Here is a 23,826-nt window from a genome sequence, read left to right as displayed (position 1 = left end):
AATGAAAAAGAAAAGAAAAAGCTTTTATCTACATGTTTATTCAGTCTTTGAGTCTTATTATCAGGTCTTTCTCGCACTAAGATGTTAGTTATTGAGGTCATAAAGGTGGAGAACCTGAAACCTGCAGTAAAAAGTACTTCACGGTATACAGCATTTGATGATTTCTGAGGACCAATCGCTTTTCACGTCTCCCTTGTCAATCGTAGTAACAACTTGTCTTCACTTTTTGTCCCGACAGAGAGAATAGTGCGGAGCCTTTGACAGAGCCTTGAGGAACACCGCAGCTTAATGGGGCCGAGCTTGGCTTGTGGGGCCCCTGATTTACAGAAAAACGTTGTCCCTGACGTTGGAACAGAACCAGTTTAATGCTGTGCCTTTAATAACAGGCAAATAGCTCCAAACGGGATAAGAAAATACAGTGGTCAACCAGAGTCAACCGTAAAAAGAAGATAATTTCAATCCTGTAAAAGTGATTTTTCTTAATTATGAAGAGATTTAACTGAATAGCGATTTCAAAATGGGCCAATAATTTGCCAGAATGTTAGGATTTGTCCTCAGAAATAACCAAATATACCCATAAATGTGTAATTTTGCTCATTGTCCTCTTACTTTTGCCCTTGCATATATGTTCGGTTTATGTTCTGAATTCAAAACTGCAGTGTTAAAAGTATGAACGGAGCGTGTTCCGTCGTCCCCGTGTCGGTCGTCCTCACCGTGTCCCAGGGCGTGGCGCAGTGGCGGGCCAGGGCTTCCTTCACGCTCTGCAGCGGCACCGAGGTATCGGTCAGGTTCAGGAAGTTCATGACAAAGTAGTACGCGGAGAACGCCTGCAGGGACAGAGCGGAGAGGTGTGTTTCAGTGCCACATCCGCCTTTCACTCCGTCTCCGGAGAGAACTGAGGCGGAGTCGACTTCTGCTGCTCTTTTATCACAGGAACTACATCTCCTCTTTGTGTTCTACCTGGAAAAAAACCTAAAAACTACTGTTCAGTGGCGGAAGAAAGTAAAAGTACAGTTACAGGAACATAAATGATCAAAAGTAGCACGTAAAAACTAAAAGTTTGTATTAAATGTGGTGGTTTTGATAAAGAATTGTGCTGATTTTTGGTCAACAATTGCAATTCCAATTAAAATATTATCTACTGAATTTTCCGGAGTATAAGTCGCACTGGAGTATAAGTCGCACCAGCCAAAAAATGCATAATAGAGAAGAAAAAAGCATCTATAAGAGTATGAAATGCGGTTGCAAGTGTGAAAATAACAAATAATATCACATATAAGTCGCTCCGGAGTAAAAGTATTAGTATATAAGTATAACTATAAGTATGAGTCGCATCCCGGCGTCTTAAAAAAGGTGCGACTTATAGTCCGGAAAATATGGTAAATGTTTTTGTGCTTAAAACAACCCCTCAAACCTCGGAGAGTACTTTCTATTTTTCAGCCCAGTTAATAAATGTAGTAGAGTAGAAAGTACAAATACCTGCTTTCAAATGTAAAATGTATCCACTGTAAAAGTCCAGATGAAATGTACTTTTAATCTTGTACTTTCCACCTCTGCTACTGTGTAATGTATTGTGTGGGTGTTTCCCTCATTGGTCCAGGAGAGTTCCATTGTAGAAAAAGCTTCAGTTGTTTCATCTGGACTCAGTTTGGGAAAAATAGAGGTTTCGACTCTCATCCAAGAGTCATTGTCAACAAGCAAATTTAGGTCGAGAACTCAGATATTTACACTATTCTGTGGTAAGTCCAGCCCATTGGGCGGAGCCTCCGGAAGTGGAAAAAGTTGTTAGTTTCAACAGAAACTTTCCCTCTTTGTTTCTAACAAGCCTTTTGTTTACAATCAGTCCTTTAATGGGCTATTAGTCTCCCCTTTGTTTTTGTGTGTCCCTGGCTCACTCGCCCTGAGGACCTGATTAGCATCTGAATGTCCTGGACCTCTACCTCTCCAGGGGTTCAATATTCCATTCAACCTTCCTGTGGTCTATAATGGAATATTGAACCCCTGGAGAGGTAGGGGACCTGGCCATTCAGATGCTAATCAGGTCCTCAGGGCGAGTGAGCCAGGGTCACACAAAAACAAAGGGGAGACTAATAGCCCATTAAAGGACAGATAGTAAACAAAAGGCTCGTTAGAAACAAAGAGGGTAAGTTTATATTGAAATTAACAACTCTTTCCACTTCAGGAGGCTCCGTCCAATGGGCTGGACTTACCACAGAATAGTACAAATATCAGAGTTCTCGACCTAAATTCTCTTATTGACAATGACTCTTGGATGAGAGTTGAAACGTCTTTTTTTTCTAAACTGAGTCCAGATGAAACAACTGAAGCTTTTTCTACAATGTGTAATGTATTAGTACATTTTATTTGTGTGCTTTGGACAGAGTAGGACTAAACGAGTTCCTGGAAACTTCCTTTCCTCTGATAAAGAAGTTTAAGGTCGTCAAGCAGCACTCACTGCTCCAATGGAAACTCTGTAAAGATAGAGGACTTTTATAGTGTCGTCCAAACCAGCCCAACACATGTTACACAATCTACCATCAAGTACACAATGGACTATATGTCTTCTACCATCAAGTACACAATGGACTATATGTCTTCTACCATCAAGTACACAATGGACTATATGTCTTCTACCATCAAGTACACAATGGACTATATGTCTTCTACCATCAAGTACACAATGGACTATATGTCTTCTACCATCAAGTACACAATGGACTATATGTCTTCTACCATCAAGTACACAATGGACTACAGGGTTCAGATTAAGGATTTTCACTTGTATAGCGGTGCTGCTAAACAATTCGTTAATTTTTCGAAATTTGTATAGCAATTTCATAATTGCATAGCAAAACACGAAAGTGACTAACAATCAATATTTTCCATTGATATAACACGATAATTTATTTAAATGTATTTGTAAACATTCTATTAAAGAAAACTCTTAACAAATTAACTTTTAAACACTTTTTAAACATTTTTTTCTTTAAATAAAACTTGCAAATAAAATTAATTGTTGAACAAATTAATCAACACAAAGTCAGATGGCCTTATTTACAACTTTCTTCCATATCATCATCAATCAGATGACTATTTGCAGGAGTCTCATTTACATATTAATTGTCATTACACACGCTCTGGCGTCCATCATGGTGTGTTTTATGTGTTATTCAAATTGTACCACTCTATTTGACTTTCCATTCCATTTTTCGTTTTTGTACTTGATGACGGTCCCTAAGTACTCTCGTCACCTCTCCGGCTGCACATTTGATGACGGTCCCTAAGCACTCGTCTCCGCTCCGTCTGCACATTCAGAGCCGTGTGATTCGCTGCGCCCGAAAATACGCATCTGATTGTTAAAAACAAGGTTGTGTCACTTGGCAGTGTAAATATGAATATTTTGGCATGTGAATGATCTGCAAAGACTTTTGCCTTTAGGAGTTATTGACCTCGGAAGTCTGAATCTGACGCTAACTTTAACACACACACGTGGCTCCTCCCACTCTCAGACTCGTGATCTGAGGCCGCAGCGGGACTCGTCATGTCAACACAGCGTCCTACATGTGTCAGGCTGTTATTGACGATCGATTGACGAGTGATCAGTACTTTTAGGCGCTTTGGTTATACAATTGAACACACACTTGAACACACACTTTTGTATCGCAAACGCTGCGATACAAAAACACTTTTTTATGACGAATGCATCGTATTTGAGAGAAATTGCGTCGCATTTTGCGATGCGATACCGCTTATTCTGAACCCTGGACTATGTCTTCTACCGTCAAGTACACAATGGACTATATGTCATCTACGTCAAGTACACAATGGACTATATGTCATCTACGTCAAGTACACAATGGACTATATGTCTTCTACCGTCATGTACACAATGGACTATATGTCATCTACCATCAAGTACACAATGGACTATATGTCTTCTACCGTCAAGTACACAATGGACTATATGTCTTCTACCATCAAGTACACAATGGACTATATGTCATCTACCATCAAGTACACAATGGACTATATGTCTTCTACCGTCAAGTACACAATGGACTATATGTCTTCTACCGTCAAGTACACAATGGACTATATGTCTTCTACCGTCAAGTACACAAGAGTGGGTCCAGCTCGACTCAGACGGTCCCTCATCTGCCTGAAGAGTGGGTCCAGCTCGACTCAGACGGTCCCTCATCTGCCTGAAGAGTGGGTCCAGCTCGACTCAGACGGTCCCTCTTCTGCCTGAAGAGTGGGTCCAGCTCCAGTCTCCTTGTGTCCGTCTGTCCGTCTGTGAGAGTCGGATCTCTCCTTCACTGGAACTCCTCCAGGTTTCTACGCTTTTTTCCCAAAGAGGTTTTTTTTGTAGTTTTTCCTGGCCGAGAAGGAGAGTCTAAGGACAGAGGACCCTGGGACATCGTCCCTCGCCACCACAGACATTGTCTGACTCCATCGCCACCACAGACATTGTCTGACTTCATCGCCACCACAGACATTGTCTGACTCCATCGCCACCACAGACATTGTTGATTCATTTCTCCCTGTGGCCCTCAGAGGCAACTGTTGTTGTGATTTTGGGCCTTACAAAAATAAATTGATTTGATTTGATACACAATGGACTATATGTCTTCTACCGTCAAGTACACAATGGACTATATGTCTTCTACCATCAAGTACACAATGGACTATATGTCATCTACCATCAAGCACACAATGGACTATATGTCTTCTACCGTCAAGTACACAATGGACTATCGAATGACCCCGGAAAATAATGCTAATGAATAAAATGAATAAAATGAATAAAATGAATAAAATGAATAAAATGAATAAAATGAATAAGAAATATCGCCGCAAATGGCAATGATCGGCCCTCGCCACGCCGCTGCCGCCACCACGCCGCAAGAGGAGGGGGCCCTAACGCGCCCCAACTGTCCTTTATTACACCTACTGCTGAATCCATGACGCTGTCACATCTTTTCCCCTTTGTTTTACCATTCAAAAAGCAATTTTATTTTGAATTCTTGGCCGCAGAGAGACCATGACTCTTATAAAAATGTGTATAGCTTTTGATGGTCCACCCCTGAAGATGAGTCTCACAAAATTTCAGGTTAATAGGACTAACGCCCTGAGGGGGAGGAGTTTGTGAAAGTATAAAGTGTAAACATGTTCTGGCGATTTCCCCATTGGAATAACATGGGAGGGTTCTGTAATCGCTACGGCTACGCCGTAACAAATATGACATGTGTATCTTTGACTTTTTTGATCGGGATGCCAAAATAAATTTTGTTTTCAAATTTCGTCAAATTTCACAAAGCTGAACATTTTACCCTCCATATAAAATCTGTAGGGGACGCTGTAATGCCAAAATAATTAATTTCACTTCAAGTAGGTTTAGGGCAAATAGTTTAACAACTGTTTCTAATTTGACGCAATTTGGACTTTATCTGCGCAAACGGCAGCAAATTTAAAATTTGGGAAATTTCAGAAATTCTAGCTAAAGTTTGCGGCTTCGCCGCTCAGAGACCGTGACAGGTATCAAAGTAATTTGAAAAATACTTTTGATGTCCCACTCCTCAGTACCATTTTCACCAAATTTCAGCTTTTTAGGGCCAACGCCCTGGGAGGAGTTCATAAAAGTACGAGATTTGGGAAAACTTCTGAGTCATGCTTAGCCATTTTTGAACCAATACAGCCGACATTTGGTTGGGCGGACGGCGTTGCCGTAATAATATTTTTTACTTCTCTTGTCACCATCTACCTCTGCGCCAAATTTCATGATTCTACGATCAGATTTTTTTTGGGTCATTTCCTATCTCTCAATGCATTTTTGGTACATTTGGGGGCGCTAACGCGCCAATGATTTTAATTTTTGAAAAAAGTGATAGCCAGAATGTAGAGAGGCACGATTTTTAGAGGTGTGCAAATTTGTGTGACTTTTCGTCAATGTTCACTGGGTGAAAAATAGGCGGGTTGGTCCCGAGAAGAAGAAAAAAGAAGAATATTCCGATGCGAAAAGAATGTTTCCCATTAATTCAAATATCATAAACTATAAATTTTCGGAAAGTCATGGTGTGGGTCCCTAGTCACTGACGGGTACTTTTGTTAAATTTAACTGGGCTCCGCCCACTTTGTGTTTTTGGCCCTCTATACAGTAATAATGTTCATTTTTTGCATTACATGCTTATATGCACGGAACATGCAAGAGATGGGGAACGTATTCAGGCGCTACTTAGCGCAAATGAGTGCTTAATTAATTGCGCACTTTTGCACGGGCTTCGCGCGTTTACAACGGTAATGTTCCATTTTCCTACTACTAATTAGTATGCACGGGGCGTGCGTGAGTGGAGGAGTGCGTTAGTGAGTGTTTGGAAGTGGGCGAGCGCTTCGCGCTCGATTTCGTGCGCACTACGTGAGCACTTTCGCAGCTGTGCTTCGCACGGCCTTACGAGATTAATAGGCCTCTCGCCAGCTTGTGGCGATCGGGCCTAATAAAATAAATAAAATAAAATAAATAAAATACATACATTGAATGAATTGATTGAATTGAATGAATTGATTGAATTGAATGAATTGATTGAATTGAATGAATTGAATGAATTGAATGAATTGAATGAATTGATTGAATTGATTGAATTGAATGAATTGAATGAATTGAATGAATTGAATGAATTGAATGAATTGATTGAATTGATTGAATTGAATGAATTGATTGAATTGAATGAATTGAATGAATTGATTGAATTGAATGAATTGAATGAATTGATTGAATTGATTGAATTGATTGAATTGAATGAATTGAATGAATTGAATGAATTGAATGAATTGAATGAATGAAGATTTAAGATCAGAAAGAGACTGTTGATGGTTCATAACTGTATTTTGCCTATTTCCGTGTCCAAAAGAATTCCAGCCTCATCTGCATTTTTACTTTCTGCCATTTTTTTTTTTTACAATTTACTTTTCCTGAAACACCTGTTTTGTTTGAATTCATCAGGCGTTTCAGACAAAGTTCCCGTTTCGCCCGTTTGCATGGTTGGAACTCGAGGTGGTACTCACGCCGAACGAGCCCTGCAGAGTGGGCTGGAAGACCCCGTTGAAGGAGCACTGTCTGTACTTGCACTCGGACACGTCGAACACGCTCTTGACCACGTCCTGGCACCTGTAGAAGTCGCCTTTGCCCTGGTGCGTGAAGGTCGCAGGGGCCAAGGCGGGCTCTCGCTCGGAGACGCACGGGCTGTCGTACAAAACCGTGTAGTTCTTGGTGTCGCTGTAGCCGCTGTGGAAGCACGGGTCCAAAATGGATCCCGGAGCTGACTGGGAAAAAGAAGAAGAAAAAGAAACATTTAACGGAGAGAAATTGGCTGAGAAGAATTGACACGATTGAAACTGAGAAACGATTAAACGACTCGACAGACTTTGGCGCGTCGAGCTAAACAGTTACAGAAGGAAACAGACTAAAGTGTATTTAGGGTTTATGATGAAGTAATAGGTGATTGCCAGGGATTATTAGCAGCTTGTAACTGATTGACAGTGACAGTATTACATGAGGGGCAGGAAATAAAATAATAATAATAAAGTCTAGGGTTAATTATTGGCTTTAATTAATGTTTGTCTCGTTTATAAGTCAATATACAGATACTAATCAATATTAAACAGAGATAGAAGATGCTAATTCGAGTGTTGATAGTGAAAACATTACATAAAATGAACAAAGTTTGACCTTTGACCTCAGTAGTTTTTGGGAGGTCTTTATCCGTGTAAAAGGAGCACATCATGTTAAAGAAAGTGGAATTATTTTGGGGGGATGAAAACAGAAGCGTGATTTGTTTCAATCTTTTGTTTAGAATTAAAATGTATTAAAGTTTATTTCCATATTAAATGTGATAATATTTGAACTAAATATTTTAAATTTGTTTTTTAATTAATTCTTTGTTCATGCTTTATTAAGGCCAAATAATATTAGTTATTATCAAGTGATGTTTTGATATTTTACGTTACATGATCGTAATGATTTAATACAACATTTCAGAAAATATATTTAATTACTCAATTTCTTCTTTTTCCAATTCCATACAAACCAATACACTTATATTTTGAAGCACATTGATAAAGATGAAAATATTAGGGTCAAAATAAACTGAATTAAACTAAACCACACTGAATTAAACTGAATTAAACTGACTCAGACTGAATTAAACTGAATTAAATTGAATTAAACTGAATCAAACTAAACTAAACTGAATTAAACTGAATCAAACTGAATTAAACTGAATTAAACTGAATTAAACTGAATCAAACTGAATCAAACTGAATTAAACTGAATTAAACTGAATTAAACTGAATTAAACTGAATCAAACTGAATCAAACTGAATTAAACTGAATCAAACTGAATCAAACTGAATCAAACTGAATCAAACTGAATTAAACTGAATCAAACTGAATCAAACTGAATTAAACTGAATTAAACTGAATCAAACTGAATCAAACTGAATTAAACTGAATCAAACTGAATCAAACTGAATTAAACTGAATCAAACTGAATCAAACTGAATTAAACTGAATTAAACTGAATCAAACTGAATCAAACTGAATTAAACTGAATCAAACTGAATCAAACTGAATTAAACTGAATCAAACTGAATTAAACTGAATCAAACTGAATCAAACTGAATTAAACTGAATCAAACTGAATCAAACTAAACTGAATTAAACTAAACTGAATTAAACTAAACTGACCCTACAACAGCCTTGAAGCGCTTGTGTGGTACCTGTGTCTGGAGTGCGAGGGCCATGCGGAGGACCTGGTCTTTGCCGTAGCAGAGGAAGCTGTGCGTGTACAGGTTGTAGTCGTTGCCGTAGAGACGGAAAGTGACCGAGTTAACGGGAGATTCCGAGCCGTCGAATCTGTCGGAGATAAAACTGATCTGAGTGGAGGCTCCGCCCAGGTCCAGGGCTCCCGTGGTCGACAGGCCCTGTAACCACGACAACAATATCACAAGCACGAATACTTACACTGCGTTTGGAAATGAATCAAACACAACGGTCTAAATATGATTCAAGTTTTACTGGCATTTTCAGTGAACGAAAATACGGTCAGGCTACCCCAAATAAATTGTCTGTTTGCTGTAACCCGAGTCAACATTTTTCATCTGGGTCGGACGGTAGGCAAATTCTTATTTTTTTTTTACTTTGAAAAACAAAAAAAAAGATCAAAATGTTGTCATTTTTTGATTCGGAGTGACCACCAGGGGTCAGGCTTCCACAGTCAATCTATCAACCCGATCAGGAGACAAAATCTCACGATTTTAAGACATTTCAATCGACCTTTTGTACGCCGCTATCCTTTATTTTGGTAGCTAAGGCGAGCGGGGGTAACATGCGGGGGACACGGGTGCCGCCATGTTTGTTATGATGACGCTACTGGGCCTGTGTCAATCCCAGAATGCATTGCGTAAAACACCCTGACAGAGCCTGGCATGTCCTATGGACACTTGAGTGGCGCCGACAGAGGTGCAACAACAGTCTAAGGAATAAAGTCTGGCGGTAATGCAACACTCGGATGCCAACCGCCATAAAACAACAACAACAACAACAACAACAACAGGTGCTCCAACTTGTTTAAGGCAATTTGTCGTCCCTAACTCTTGGTCTGTTTCGTCACAGACGCGTGTGGGGGACTGACTATGCAGACGCACATGTGTTGCGCAGTGCGTTATCTTTGCTGTAAGGATAACAAGCGTGATAAAAATATTCAACATGGTGGTTAAGGGAAGTCCAGTCGGTGAGTCGGCGAAATAATTGAAAAATAAAAGAATTTGACGTTTTTTCAACAAAATGATGATAAAAGGTTTTTAGTCGGCTAGTTTCACGCCGGGTTGGTCGGGTTACGGCAAAAAGACATTATTTTGCTCAGCCTCATCTAGAAAAGTATGTTTGGGTAAATATCAAGCATCGTCTATGTGTCTTTGTAGTCTTCTTACATAGGGGGCGCTAGAGGCTCAGACCAGATCTTAGGATCTGGTCCTCCACCTCGACATGTTTGAGCCTTGTATCATCAGTTGTGGATGAATAATAATAATAATAATAATGTTTGCACAGATCAGAGTATACATATATATATAGGGTTGTGTTTAAAATATCGATATCGTCACAGAGTCACAGTGGCGCTTTTGACCCAGCCCTAACGGCACTTCTCGCCGTCCCGAGCTACTGACCTGTTTGAGCCGGTCGTCCAGGTAGTTGACGGTGACCCACCCGAAGGCGCCCTCCTCCTGCCCGCTCAGGATGCGCGCCCCCTGGAACGAGAAGGGGCTCCTCTGCAGCCTGTCCGCCACCGCTTGGAAGACCAGGTCGGACGCCGCGCTGTTCTCGATGCTGCGGCGGGGGGGGGGGGGAGCAGCGTTATTACAAAACGTAACCGCGGATCGATGATGGCGGCGAATCGAACGACCGCGGAACGTAACGGACGAGGCGCGGCGAGGTGGAGTGTGGACGAAGGCGGATGGAAATAAGGATTGAAGCGGCGTTTGCCATTCGGAGAACGACCAGAGCGGCGCGAATGTATCCGCTTTCAAAAAATATTGTGGAAAAAAAATTGCAACCGTGCTGCGTGATATAATCGTGAGGAGAAAAAAACAATACGATTTAACGATTATTTGCGGTTTCTGAGACGGTGAAAAATCGTACATTTTCTTTCGTTCCAATTGACTAACGCGTCTGTAGCGTGTAGAGCGTGTGACGTGTTGGTGGCGTGTAGAGCGTGTGACATGTTGATAGCGTTTAGAACGTGTGACATGTTGATAGCGTGTAGAGCGTGTGACATGTTGATACCGTGTAGAGCGTGTGACATGTTGATAGCGTGTAGAGCGTGTGACGTGTTGATACCGTGTAGAGCGTGTGACGTGTTGATAGCGTGTAGAGCGTGTGACGTGTTGATACCGTGTAGAGCGTGTGACGTGTTGATAGCGTGTAGAGCGTGTGACGTGTTGATAGCGTGCTTCCTGCTTCCGAAGAGTGCACACGCTTTTTTGCTCGCTCCGCTTGCTTTCGCTGCTTTCCTTATTTATTTTGCTTTTTAATCAGTTTTTGTCTTCCAAACATTTTTGCTTTAGACTTTTTCAAGTAAACCAAGGATTTTAAGAAAATTTTTCCAGTTTTAACGACATATCTGACGCCAGCGACATGTCCGGGAGAAGAAGGGAGAAAGACTGTGAACGCTGTCGGAAATATCAACAAGAAATTAATGAGCTGAAAACACGGATATTTGTTTTGGAATCTGAAAAAGTTCTTCACGATACCATTCCTGTGTCAACCGACGGTAAGAAGAGCACACTTTTTACAAGAAAAACTGCTACTTTCAACCTGAACCGCAGTGACTCTGTGTCGTTTCCAAAACTGTCTAAAAACCAGAAAGACCAGGCTGTTTCTTGGAACAAACTTGGAGCAAAGCCTAAACGATACAAAGATAACGTGAAGTCACCTAAAATACAGCTCACCAACAGATTTTTACCACTTTCAGAGATGGAATTAAATGAAAAAAGGAAAGATGACGTGGCCAAAATACAGCGAGGAGGATCTGCCAAGGTCACGCAGATTGTTTTAGTTGGGGACGGCGCGATAAGTCACATGACGCATGAAAAGATAAACACACATTCTTTTCCAAGCGCCACTGTTTCTGAGATAACGTCACTCCTTCCAAATATTATGGCTAAGCATGGAGGAGCTAAACAGCTGATTGTGCACGTGGGTGCAGTGGACATGTGGCGGGAACAGACTGAAGTTTTGAAAAAAGACTTCTTGAAGTTATTCGACGTGCTTGATAAAATGGAAATCAAAACTTTCATAAGTGGACCTCTTCCAAACATCGACAGGAGGATAAACAAGTTTAGCCGGCTTCTTCAGCTGAACACATGGCTGTCCAAAGAGTGCTCCCCGAGAGGACTACACTACATTGAGAACTTCTATCTATTCTGGAAACGAGAGGACCTGTTTAAGAGAAATGGCCCCCACCTATGCAGAGGTGGAGTGAGGGTGCTGACAGAGAACCTGCTCCACGCTCTGAGGCATTGGACTGGGCCTGGACAGGGTCCTGAGCAGATAGTTAGAGAAGAGAGGAATGAGAGAAGAATTCCTGCTCCATCAGTCAGAGACCGAGCCAATGTTTCAACATCAAAAGCACCACAACCTCAGCCTCCACCAAAGGATTCATCAGCAGCTGCTCCACCACCACCAGCAAAGGATTCAGCTCCAGCTGCTCCACATTCACCTCCACCGCCTCCAGCAAAGGAACAATCTTCAAAGGCCTTGGACCCATCTGTGACAAGCCCAACCACATCCCTGTCATCGCCCCTGCCTTCACACCAGCCCTGGGTTCCCCCTGCAACATCTACTCCCACTAAAGATTCATCATTCTCCTTCTCATCTCCACTCTCACTCATGGGCCTTCCCAGCCATTTTGAAAGTCTGATCAAATCAGGCATTAAGATGGCTCCACTCACGCCCAATATAGCAAGGGCTATGCCGACTACACCAACAAAAGCCCCACCACCCATCCCCCCTCGCCTCTCACCTGGTCCCAAACTTTCCTTGGCTACAAAAGCCCCACCACCCATCCAACCTCGCCTTTTACCTGGTATCTCCCATAGCTAGGATGCACTGGGTCTCAGCGTTGCCGGGACTTATTGTCACATTAAAAATCAAACCAACCCGGGGCCCTATGTAAAAAGAGCCCCCCCTAGTGCTATTTCTGTAGTCACATCATCACACAGATGGAAAAACAAAATGCGAGTCAGGCCCAATCTGAGAAATGTGATTCATATTCCCTGTGAAAATATAAAGCCCAGTCCCACTGAAACTAGTCTGAAACTTGCTGTGCTAAATGTCAGATCCTTATGTAACAAATCTCTCTTAATTAATAATTTTATTTCTTCTTATAATCTTGATTTTATGTTTTTAACTGAAACATGGCTTGACAAAAACACAGGAAATGTAGTTCTGATAGAATCTGCTCCACCCAACTTTAAGTTTGAATCTGAAACACGAGAAAACAAAAAAGGGGGTGGAGTCTGTGCTGTCTTTAGAGATGAAATAATTACCCGCAGGTTGTCTTTTGGGGTGTTTTCATCATTTGAGTATGTATCCTTTAAAATGGAGCTAAAACGGTCTCCATCCATTCTCTTCATTGTTTTATACAAGCCTCCCCAGCACTGCCAAAGTTTTATTGATGATTTTACTGAGATGCTTTCAGTCATATGCACAGACTTTGATGGTTTGGTCATTACAGGTGATTTCAATGTGCATGTTGATAATATTTGTGACAGAAACGCTAAAGAGCTTGATGCTGTCCTTGAAACCTTCAGTCTTACTCAGCATGTGAGAGGCCCCACCCACAGCAAAGGACACACTCTAGATCTCATAATTACAAAGGGGGTAAATATTTCAAATGTTAATGTGATCGATGTTGCTCTGTCTGATCATTTCTGTGTCTTCTTTGACCTGTCTGTTTCTCCCCAACCTCCGGTTGGTCCTGCAGTTGTTCAGAGGAGACACATAAGTGATGGCACAGGTGCACTGTTTATGGAAATGATAAACTTTGAAAATGTCTCATGTTCTAATGTAAATGATTTGTTGAACTCTGTTACATCTAGTGTTTTGAATGTTCTGGACACCATCGCCCCTATAAAGGCTAAAATGGTTAAAAATAAGCAGAAGGCGCCGTGGAGAAATGATGATTGGGTCAGGGCACAGAAAAGGGAGTGCCGCAGGGCCGAACGGAAATGGCGCAAGTCAAAGCTCCAGGTTCAAAAAGAGATTTACAAAGAAAAGCTGAATATGTACAACCTAATCTTATGTAGAACTAGGGAAAGATATTTTTCTGAAATAATTGGAAGCTGCAGTAACAACTCGCGTGTCCTGTTTGCCACAGTAAACAGATTAACAAACCCTCCAGCTCAGCTGCCGTTAGAACTCATTTCCACATCCAAGTGTAATGAGTTTGCATTATTCTTTAATGACAAAGTTCAGGGCATTAAAAATGCTATAAATCCCACAATGCAAAAAATTACCCTAAAACCACCAAGACACTTAGAGCTAACTCACTTTGCACCAGTAACTGACAAAACTGTCCATGAGATCATCACCAGTCTGAGTTCATCTACATGCTGCCTTGATGTGTTACCCACCAGATTTCTAAAGTCTGTGCTGAACAGTTTGTTAGCACCATTCACTCACATAGTTAACATGTCGCTTCAATCTGGAACATTCCCAATGTCTTTGAAAACTGCGGTCATAAAGCCTCTCCTAAAGAAGAGCAGTCTTGATGCCGCAGTACTGAGTCATTACCGGCCCATCTCTAATCTGCCATTTTTGGGCAAAGTCCTTGAAAAGGTTGTTTACCAACAGCTCACAGATTTCCTCTTAATAAACAACTCATTTGATGTTTTTCAGTCAGGTTTTAGACCTCATCACAGCACTGAGACTGCTCTTGTCAAGGTGACAAATGACATCCGCCTGAACACTGACACGGGCAAAGCCTCAGTCTTAATTCTGTTAGATCTGAGTGCTGCTTTTGACACTGTCGATCATGGGATCCTCTTACAGAGACTAGAGGACTGGGTGGGCATCACTGGCACTGCCCTAAACTGGTTAAGGTCCTATCTGGAAGACAGGAAGTACTTTGTTGAAATTGGTAGCTGTGTCTCAGACCACATGACCCTGACCTGTGGAGTGCCCCAAGGGTCAGTCCTGGGTCCCCTTCTGTTCAACCTCTACATGCTGCCGTTAGGTCAGTTGATACGCAGTGAAAATGTGTCCTATCACAATTATGCAGACGACACTCAGATCTATGTTTCACTATCGGCAGGTGACTATGGACCAGTAGATTCACTCTGTCACTGCATCCAACAGATCAGTTTGTGGATGCAAAACAACTTTCTCCAGCTGAACTCAGACAAGACTGAAATAATCGTTTTTGGCCCACAGAAACAAAGAGAAAGTGTTAGCGGTCACCTCCAGAGTCTCGCTCTAAAACCTACAAACCAAATTAGAAATCTGGGGGTAATAATGGACTCAGACTTGAACTTTAATAGCCACGTCAAATCAATAACATCAGCAGCTTTTTACCATCTAAAAAACATTGCCAAAATCAAAAATATAGTGTCTAAACCAGATTTAGAGAGACTTATCCATGCATTTGTCTCCAGTAGATTAGACTACTGTAACGGCCTGCTCACTGGCCTCTCCAAACGAGCTGTAAAACAGCTGCAGTACATCCAGAACGCTGCTGCTCGGGTCCTGACTAGAACCAGGAAGTATGATCACATTAGTCCTGTTCTCAGGTCTCTGCACTGCCCCCTGTGGCTCAGAGAATAGACTTTAAAGCAGCTCTGCTTGTGTACAAGTCTCTCCATGGCCTAGCACCAAAGTACATCTTGGATATGTTAGTACCATATGAACCATCTCGGACTCTGAGGACCTCAGGGACCGGCCTCCTGCTGGTGCCAGAGTCAGGACTAAACATGGACCGGCCTCCTGCTGGTGCCAGAGTCAGGACTAAACATGGACCGGCCTCCTGCTGGTGCCAGAGTCAGGACTAAACATGGACCGGCCTCCTGCTGGTGCCAGAGTCAGGACTAAACATGGACCGGCCTCCTGCTGGTGCCAGAGTCAGGACTAAACATGGACCGGCCTCCTGCTGGTGCCAGAGTCAGGACTAAACATGGACCTGCCTCCTGCTGGTGCCAGAGTCAGGACTAATCATGGACCGGCCTCCTGCTGGTGCCAGAGTCAGGACAAAACGTGGGGAATCTGCGTTTCAGTTTTATGCAGCTAAAATCTGGAACAGTCTTCCTGAAGATGTGAGACAGGCTTCTACTCTGACAATGTTCAAATCTAAGCTAAAAACAGTTTTGTTTAACTGTGTTTATGACTGAAAGGATTTTTTCTTTGCACTCTTCTCTTTTGTTTGTGATTTTATTAGTTTAGAAAATCAGTTGGATTGATAATTTTTAATTTAGTTAATTTTATTGTATTTCTGTTTCTGTCATTTCTTTGTGATTTTAATGCATTTTTCCTGCTGTGAAGCACTTTGAATTGCCTTGTGTATGAAATGTGCTCTACAAATAAACTTGCCTTGCCTTGCCTAGAGCGTGTGACGTGTTGGTAGCGTGACGTGTTGGTAGCGTGTTTAGCGTGTTTCAGTCTTACTTGAGCAGCCTCATCCCGGCCGTGGCCCCCAGGTAAAGCGGCGTCTCCTCGTGGCGCTCGCTCGGGACGAAGCCCTCGGCCTCCTTCATGCAGACCTGCAGAGACTCCCCCGCCATCTTCGGGTCGGCCGCGTAACTCGAGATGCCGGCACCTGAAAAAGAATCGTACAAAAGAATCGTACCAAAGAATCGTATGCAAGTTCATTTCATCGTTTTTTGGGACTTTCGTAGGACGATAAACAACGTGGAAACCGTGTCGACTTTAATAAACACAATATTTACCACTTATTATAATAACTATACCTTAATTAGCATCAATGACCAATGACTTAATTTGTATTGAACAAAAAGAGTCAGTAACGACTTCATGATGTTGAAGGTTGAGCTGGATATGAATTACAAAAGCCTGAATCATTCTTAAAAAAGTATTTGTTCAAATGAATAAACGGTTTGTTATTGCTTTATTATTAAGGCTTTTTAAAATGTAGTCATAATGAGTATTACCATTTTATGTCATTTAAATTTGATTGATCTTTAACTACTTCTCAAACACTTATATTTGTTGACAATAGGCATTATTCTGATTGTTACATATTTTATTTATAATCTTTACTCACAGTTTTACATACAATATAATGTAATATATGTCAACTAGAACAGTAGTATCCGAAAATATATATAATATATATGTTTTTTTCTTCTCTATTATGCATTTTCTGGCTGGTGCGACTTAAGCCTCGTTCAGACAGAATCGAGCCCGACGAAGAATTTGAGCGCGTGAACATTTAAAGACAAACGCACCGGACTCATGTCCCTAAAATACACTCAGCAGCAGACGTGCGTCTGAGTCGTCCTGCACATGCTCAGTGGAGGAGAGTCGTCCTGCACATGCTCAGTGGAGGAGAGTCGTCCTGCACATGCTCAGTGGAGGAGAGTCGTCCTGCACATGCTCAGTGGAGTCGAGTCGTCCTGCACATGCTCAGAGGAGGAGAGTCGTCCTGCACATGCTCAGAGGAGTCGAGTTGTCCTGCACATGCTCAGTGGAGGAGAGTCGTCCTGCACATGCTCAGTGGAGGAGAGTCGTCCTGCACATGCTCAGTGGAGGAGAGTCGTCCTGCACATGCTCAGTGGAGGAGAGTCGTCCTGCACATGCTCAGTGGAGTCGAGTCGTCCTGCACATGCTCAGAGGAGGAGAGTCGTCCTGCACATGCTCAGAGGAGGAGAGTCGTCCTGCACGTGCTCAGTGGAGTCGAGTTGTCCTGCACATGCTCAGTGGAGGAGAGTCGTCCTGCACATGCTCAGTGGAGGAGAGTCATCCTGCACATGCTCAGAGGAGGAGAGTCGTCCTGCACGTGCTCAGTGGAGTCGAGTTGTCCTGCACATGCTCAGTGGAGGAGAGTCGTCCTGCACATGCTCAGTGGAGGAGAGTCGTCCTGCACATGCTCAGTGGAGGAGAGTCATCCTGCACATGCTCAGAGGAGGAGAGTCGTCCTGCACATGCTCAGAGGAGGAGTTGTGCTGTGTTGCTTTTCTCGTGGTGTAAATGGCTTTATTAACTTTACAAAGTCCAAAGTGGAGGCGATGGGCCCCGGGGCCCGTCTGGGACCCGCAGATACTTCAGAGCTGAGCAGAGTTTAGTCAATATTATTATTTGCTCCAAGAGCTGCGTTTTAAGGATTTTTTTTTATCTTGCAGGTTTGTTTTGGGTCTTTTTCCGGGTCGTGCAGCACGTCAGCTCTGATTGGCTGCGGCGCATCTGCTGCAGAGAGCTGAACAAAGCTGAACATGTCGCGCCGGCCGCTTCAGGCGCCTCGTACGCGCTCAAAGCGCTTTGACCCAAAACAAAAGCACATCAAAAGTGTGTTTTTATCTGTGTTTTGGAGCCGGGCGACGTGATTGGTCCATTAGACAGATAGCAGCTGTGGGACATGATAAGAACCATAATAACACTGCTATCGCTATAATGGGATCAAGAGTGCAGCGTTGGAATGAAGTCATAGGAATATTTAACCATCATAAAACATATACGATAAATAACTTTTTTTAACGATTGACAGTGATTGATTATGTAACAGCTGCTCAGAAAATATGATTAAAATAATAATAATAATAATAATAATAATAATAACTTTTATTTATATAGCGCTTTTCAGTGACCCAAAGACGCTGAACATAATAAAAAAAGGGGGGGGTATTTTACAGACAGGGGGGGACAACACGTACAATACACATTAATATACAGATAAAATGAAGACAGAAGAAGTAGAGAGAAAAAGATGGGGATGTAACAGGGGGTAGAAGAGTAGGCAATGGGGTAGAGGAGGCTAGGGGTAGGGGAGGTCATAGGCTTGGGTGAAGAGGTATGTTTTTAGGCGGGATTTGAATGTTGTGAGTGAGGGAGAGTGGCGGACAGGTTGGGGGAGGGAGTTCCAGAGTCGGGGTGCTGTTCGGGAGAATGCTCTGTCGCCAAAGGTTTTGAGTCAGGATGTTGGTGCAGCCAGGGTGAGAGAGGAGGAGGATCGGAGAGCTCGGGTGGGGCGGTGGGGGATGAGGAGGTCAGACAGGTAGGGGGGGCAAGGTGGTGAAGAGCTTTGAAGGTGAGGAGGAGTATTTTAAAGTTTATGCGCTGCTTGATGGGGAGCCAGTGGAGAGAGCGGAGAACGGGAGTGATGTGATCACGGGACCGGGTGTGGGTGAGGAGGCGGGCAGCGGAGTTTTGGACCATTTGGAGTCTATGGAGGGAATGGGAGGAGATGCCAGTGAAGAGGGAGTTGCAGTAGTCAAGGCGGGAGGAGATGAAGGCATGGATGAGGGATTCAGCAGCGGGGAGGGTGAGGCAGTGTCGGATTTTGGCGATGCGGCGGAGGTGGAAGTATGAGGTCTTGACGATGTGGCTGACATGGGGAGTGAAGGAGAGGGTGGGGTCCATGATGACACCGAGATTGCGTACCAGGGTAGAGGGGGTGATGGTCGAGGTGTCGATGCTGAGTGAAAAGGGACCAGTTTTATTGAGAGTTGATTTGGTGCCAATGAGGAGGAGCTCTGTTTTGTCACTGTTCAGTTTGAGGAAGTTGAGAGTGAGCCATGATTTTATTGTAGAGATGCAGGTTTGGATGTGGCTGAGGGGAGGGTTTTGGGTGGATTTGGTGGTGAGGTATATCTGGGTGTCGTCAGCGTAGCAGTGAAAGTCCAGGTCCCTGGGGGGACCCCTGCGTTACTGGGGAGAGGGTGGATGAGTGACCGGAGAGGGAAATGAACTCTTGCCTGTTGGTGAGGTAGGATGTGAGCCAGTCAAGTGCAGAGCCCTCAACACCCAGTTGGCGCAGCCTTTGTAGGAGGATGGAATGGTTTATAGTGTCAAAGGCTGCGCTGAGGTCTAGTAGTAACAGGATGTTGAGGGCCCCGGAGTCTGCAGAGGTGAGGAGATCGTTGAGTACTTTGACCAGGGCTGTTTCAGTGCTGTGAAGTGGGCGGAAGCCAGATTGGAGGGGTTTATAGAGGTTGTTTGACTGGAGGTGGGTGTGAAGTTGGGCGGCGACGATGCGTTCCAGTGTTTTTGAGAGGAACGGCAGGTTGGAGATGGGGCGGTAGTTGGAGAGGTTGGCGGAGTCTAGGGTGGGTTTTTTTGAGGATGGGGGTGATGGAGGCCAGTTTGTAGATGGAAGGAACATGGCCGAGGGATAAAGACTGGTTGAAGAGGGTGGTGAGATGGGGGATGAGAGCAGGGAGTCAAGGCTTGGTTAGAGTCGTTGGGAGGGGGTCGAGAGAGCAGGTGGTGGTTTTGGAAGCGGTGATGAGGTCTATGATATGAGAGGAGTTAACAGAGGAGAAGGTGGTGAGGGGAGGGAAGGGTGGGTGGTCAGGGAGAGGGGGGGGGGGGCAGGGGTGGGGGTGGTGATGGAGTTAATGGAGACGGCAGTCATGGAGCTGTTGATTTTGGAAATTTTGTCATTGAAGGCAAGGAGGAAAGAGTTGCAGAGGTCAGGGGAGGAGGGTGGAGTGATGTCCGGTGGCTGGAGCAGCTTGTTGACGGTGGAGAACAGGGTGCGAGGGCTCCGGTGGGAGCTGTTGATGAGGGTGGAGAGGTGGGCAGATTTGGCGGCTTGGAGAGCGTCACGGTAGGAGGAGATGTGTAATTTGAAAGCTTCGGCGTGGACGGTGAGGCGGGTTCTTTTGAGGAGTCGTTCGAGTTGGCGGCCAGTCTGCTTCATGGTGCGGAGTTCAGGGGTGTACCAGGGGGCGGGGTTGATGTATGAGACGGAGGAGGTTTTCCAGGGGGCTAGGGAGTCAAGGGAGTCGGAGAGGGTGGTGTTGAGCATGACGGCATAGTCGTCGGGGGAAGAGGGGGGAGAGTCAGGGGGGAAAGCAGAGGATATGAGCTGGGAGAGCGTGAGGGGGTTGACTGACTTGATATTGCGGTAGGTGATGGTGCGTTTTTTGGGGTTGTGGGGCGAGGGTAGGGGGGCGGAGAAAAGGATGCAGAGATGATCAGAGAGTGGGAAGGGGAGGGGGTGGGGCTTAGATATGGGTAGGAGAGAGGAACAGACTAAGTCCAGAGTGTGGCCTTTGGTATGGGTGGGGAAGTCAATATGTTGGGTGAGATGGAAGCAGTCCAGGAGAGAGAGGAAGTCGGATGTCAGTGGGGCGTTGGGGCAGTCAATGTGGATGTTGAAGTCACCAGTGAGTAGGAGGCGGGCAGAGAGAGAGGATGCGATGGTGAGGAGTTCAGACAATTCAGTGAGGAAAGAGGGGTGGGGCTTTGGGGGACGATAGATGAGGATAGCGGTGATAGAGTTGGGGAGGGAGAAGGCGAGGTATTCAAATGATGAGATGGATGGAAGGTTGAGGTTCAGTTCAGTGATGGATGTAGATTTTTTATGAATAACAGCAAGACCTCCCCCACGCCCGGAGAGGCGGGGTTTGGCAGTGTAAGTGTAGTTGGAGGGAGTGGCTTGGTTGAGAGCATAGAAGTCCAGGGGCTGTTGCCATGTTTCACAGAGGAGAAGCAGATCAATGTTATTGTCCAGTAGCAGTTCAGATATAACAGGTGATTTGTTGGCGAGGGAGCGGCAGTTCAGCAGTGCAAGGGAGATGGATGGGGGCGCGGAGATGGATGGGGGCGCGGAGATGGATGGGGGCGCAGGGGTGGGGGGGCGGAGGTTGCTGAGGTTGGCAGTGCGGCAGGTGGGGGTGACGGGGGGGCGAAAACTAGTCCAGAGTGAGGGGATAGGTGAGCCGTCGTTGGAGTGTTGGTTATGGGAGAGACCAGAGCCCCTGAGGATGTAGCGGGGCCGGCGAAGGATCCCAGCTGAGCTAGCTGCAGAGGCAGCAGCAGCTGGGAGACGGTGGTTATGGTTGAGGAGGTGAAGGTCAGCAGCGGTGTAGGTGAGTAGGCGAGAAGTTGGTGGAGCGGTGGCCTGGAGGCGTGGGAGGGATAGTCCGAGGAGGAGATGGAACGTAGCAGCAGATGAGAGTAATCCAGTTAGAATGTTGGCGGTGGCTAGAGGCTGGTTAACTAGAAGCTGGTTAACTAGAAGCTGGTTAACTAGAAGCTGGTTAACTAGAAGCTGGTTAACTAGAAGCTGGTGGGCAGAGAGTTGTGAAAAAGCAGCAGTGGACCGGGTGTTGAAGCTGGTGGAGTGAGTGGCAGGAAGAGCTTATCGGGCCGACACTTTAAGCCTCGACACTGTTTTCTGTTCAGTTCATAATGTTTATTTGCGACAAACAGACAAATATCACAAACCGGTAATGTAAATGTACACGGAACAAAAGGAGTAAGCAGAAGTACAAATGAGTACTTTCGCCAATAGTACAACTGTTAAATACTGAGGAAAAGCATTACACAAACTAAGTGATAACAATAATACAACATTAGATCGATGCCAGTTGCTGCAGCCCCGTGTTTGACTGTTCAGAGCGTGGGAAATATTTGTATTTTCGGCTCTTTTTTCCCCCCCAATCTTATTCTTATTCTTTATCAATTTCAATTAATATTATGTATAATTAATTAATGTTTGTTTTTCATGTTTTTGTATTTTGTTATTTGGATTTTCATTATTTTCATTAATATTATTACATATTTTCTTTACATCGGTCAGTTTGTTTTATGAACGTTTTTGTTGCAGTATGTTTAAAAAAATACATTAAAAAAAAGAAAATTGATTGATTTATTATAGTTGTATTTTTTTTTAAATATTTTTATTTTTTTATTTTACATGTACTTTTGTGTATTTAGAGCACCATCCACAAACTACTACCTCGGTGAAAATGCATTATTCATCAAATAAACCAAAAAAGAAGAAAACTAGCGCGACAGAAACAATAACAGATCAAACATAACATATTTTAGCGCCATTGTCAGTGAACGCGCTCTCAAACTAGGAATCATTTGCTTTGGCGATTTGGTGCTGCACAAAACAATAACCAAAAAAACATAAAGAACGGGCGAATAAAGACACGCAAAGTCGATGGCTGATCATAAACACAAGCAGCAGCAGCAAAAACACATTTATGCAACACACAGACATGTTTATATATGACTCACCTTTGACCTTGCAGGAGTGGGTCTGCTCTACCCGCCCGGTGTTGTTGTCCTTCTCCGCGGGCCACTGGTAAATGTACATGGCCGTGTGAGAGGAGCCGGCGTCCAACACGATCCCATACTGAGCACAAAAGAAACCATTTAGAGACGACCGACCATGTTTTTGACGGGTCCATGTACAGACGGCGTCATTCGTGTGTTTTTGTCACATTCCGCTGCGAGTCACATCGGTGAATCTATATCTGGGTGGATCGAGAAGGGATGTTTTTTAATGGCACTTATCTGTTTTGGCAAATAAGTACCGTATTTTCTGGACTATAAATTGTCAGGGTGCGACTTGTATGTGATTTTATTTGTTATTTTCACCCTGACAACCACAAGAGGGCGCTCTAGGCTCTAAGCGACGCAGAAGAAGAATCTGCACTTCCTCTTCCTCTGGAGTTTGTGGAGTTGTTTAGAAGTGACACAGAGGAAGAAGAATTCAGTGGATTTAGTGATTTGGGGTAAAACTGATGCTTTGCTAAACTTGTTAGCATGTTCTTTATGCTATAGTTATCTGAAGAACTGTTCATATGTTACGTTAACATACCAGACACTTACCACAGTTCTGTCTGTGCCTCATGTAGCTGAAGGTGTTAGCGTTAGCATGCGTCATGTAGCTGAAGGTGTTAGCGTTAGCATACGTCATGTAGCTGAAGGTGTTAGCGTTAGAATACGTCATGTAGCTGAAGGTGTCAGCGTTAGCATACCTCATGTAGCTGAAGGTGTTAGCGTTAGCATACGTCATGTAGCTGAAGGTGTTACGTTAGCATACGTCATGTAGCTGAAGGTGTTAGCGTTAGCGTACATCATGTAGCTGAAGGTGTTAGCGTTAGCATACGTCATGTAGCTGAAGGTGTTAGCGTTAGCATACGTCATGTAGCTGAAGGTGTTAGCGTTAGCATACGTCATGTAGCTGAAGGTGTTAGCGTTAGCATACGTACACCTATTCACCATGTTCTCTCATCTGTTATTATTTTAAACTGAATTTAAAGAGGAAATGTCTGTTCTTGGTCTTGGATTTTATTGAATGCATGACT

At 43.8% G+C, this 23,826-nt stretch overlaps 1 protein-coding gene across 2 annotated transcripts in view; it reads right to left on the bottom strand.

Moving 5' to 3' along the window:
* Nucleotides 1-23,826, bottom strand: part of entpd1 (ectonucleoside triphosphate diphosphohydrolase 1) — a 50,659-nt gene that overhangs the window by 1,610 nt on the left and 25,223 nt on the right. The window contains exons 3-8 of one of the 2 annotated variants that reach the window (XM_072456017.1): nucleotides 22,751-22,868; nucleotides 16,208-16,358; nucleotides 10,219-10,378; nucleotides 8,773-8,976; nucleotides 7,060-7,317; nucleotides 714-827 (exon numbers count right to left, since the gene is read on the bottom strand). In XM_072456017.1, the coding sequence (XP_072312118.1) occupies nucleotides 714-827; nucleotides 7,060-7,317; nucleotides 8,773-8,976; nucleotides 10,219-10,378; nucleotides 16,208-16,358; nucleotides 22,751-22,868 (1,005 nt within the window). The remainder of the gene's footprint in view (nucleotides 1-713; nucleotides 828-7,059; nucleotides 7,318-8,772; nucleotides 8,977-10,218; nucleotides 10,379-16,207; nucleotides 16,359-22,750; nucleotides 22,869-23,826) is intronic. The other variant, XM_072456018.1, reaches the window with a different exon arrangement.

This window comes from Eucyclogobius newberryi, unplaced genomic scaffold (assembly GCF_026437365.1).
Source record: "Eucyclogobius newberryi isolate DKJ021-1_F unplaced genomic scaffold, fEucNew1.0.hap1 SCAF_20, whole genome shotgun sequence".
NCBI lineage: Eukaryota > Metazoa > Chordata > Actinopteri > Gobiiformes > Gobiidae > Eucyclogobius > Eucyclogobius newberryi.
This window is presented reverse-complemented; position numbering and strand designations above follow the sequence as displayed.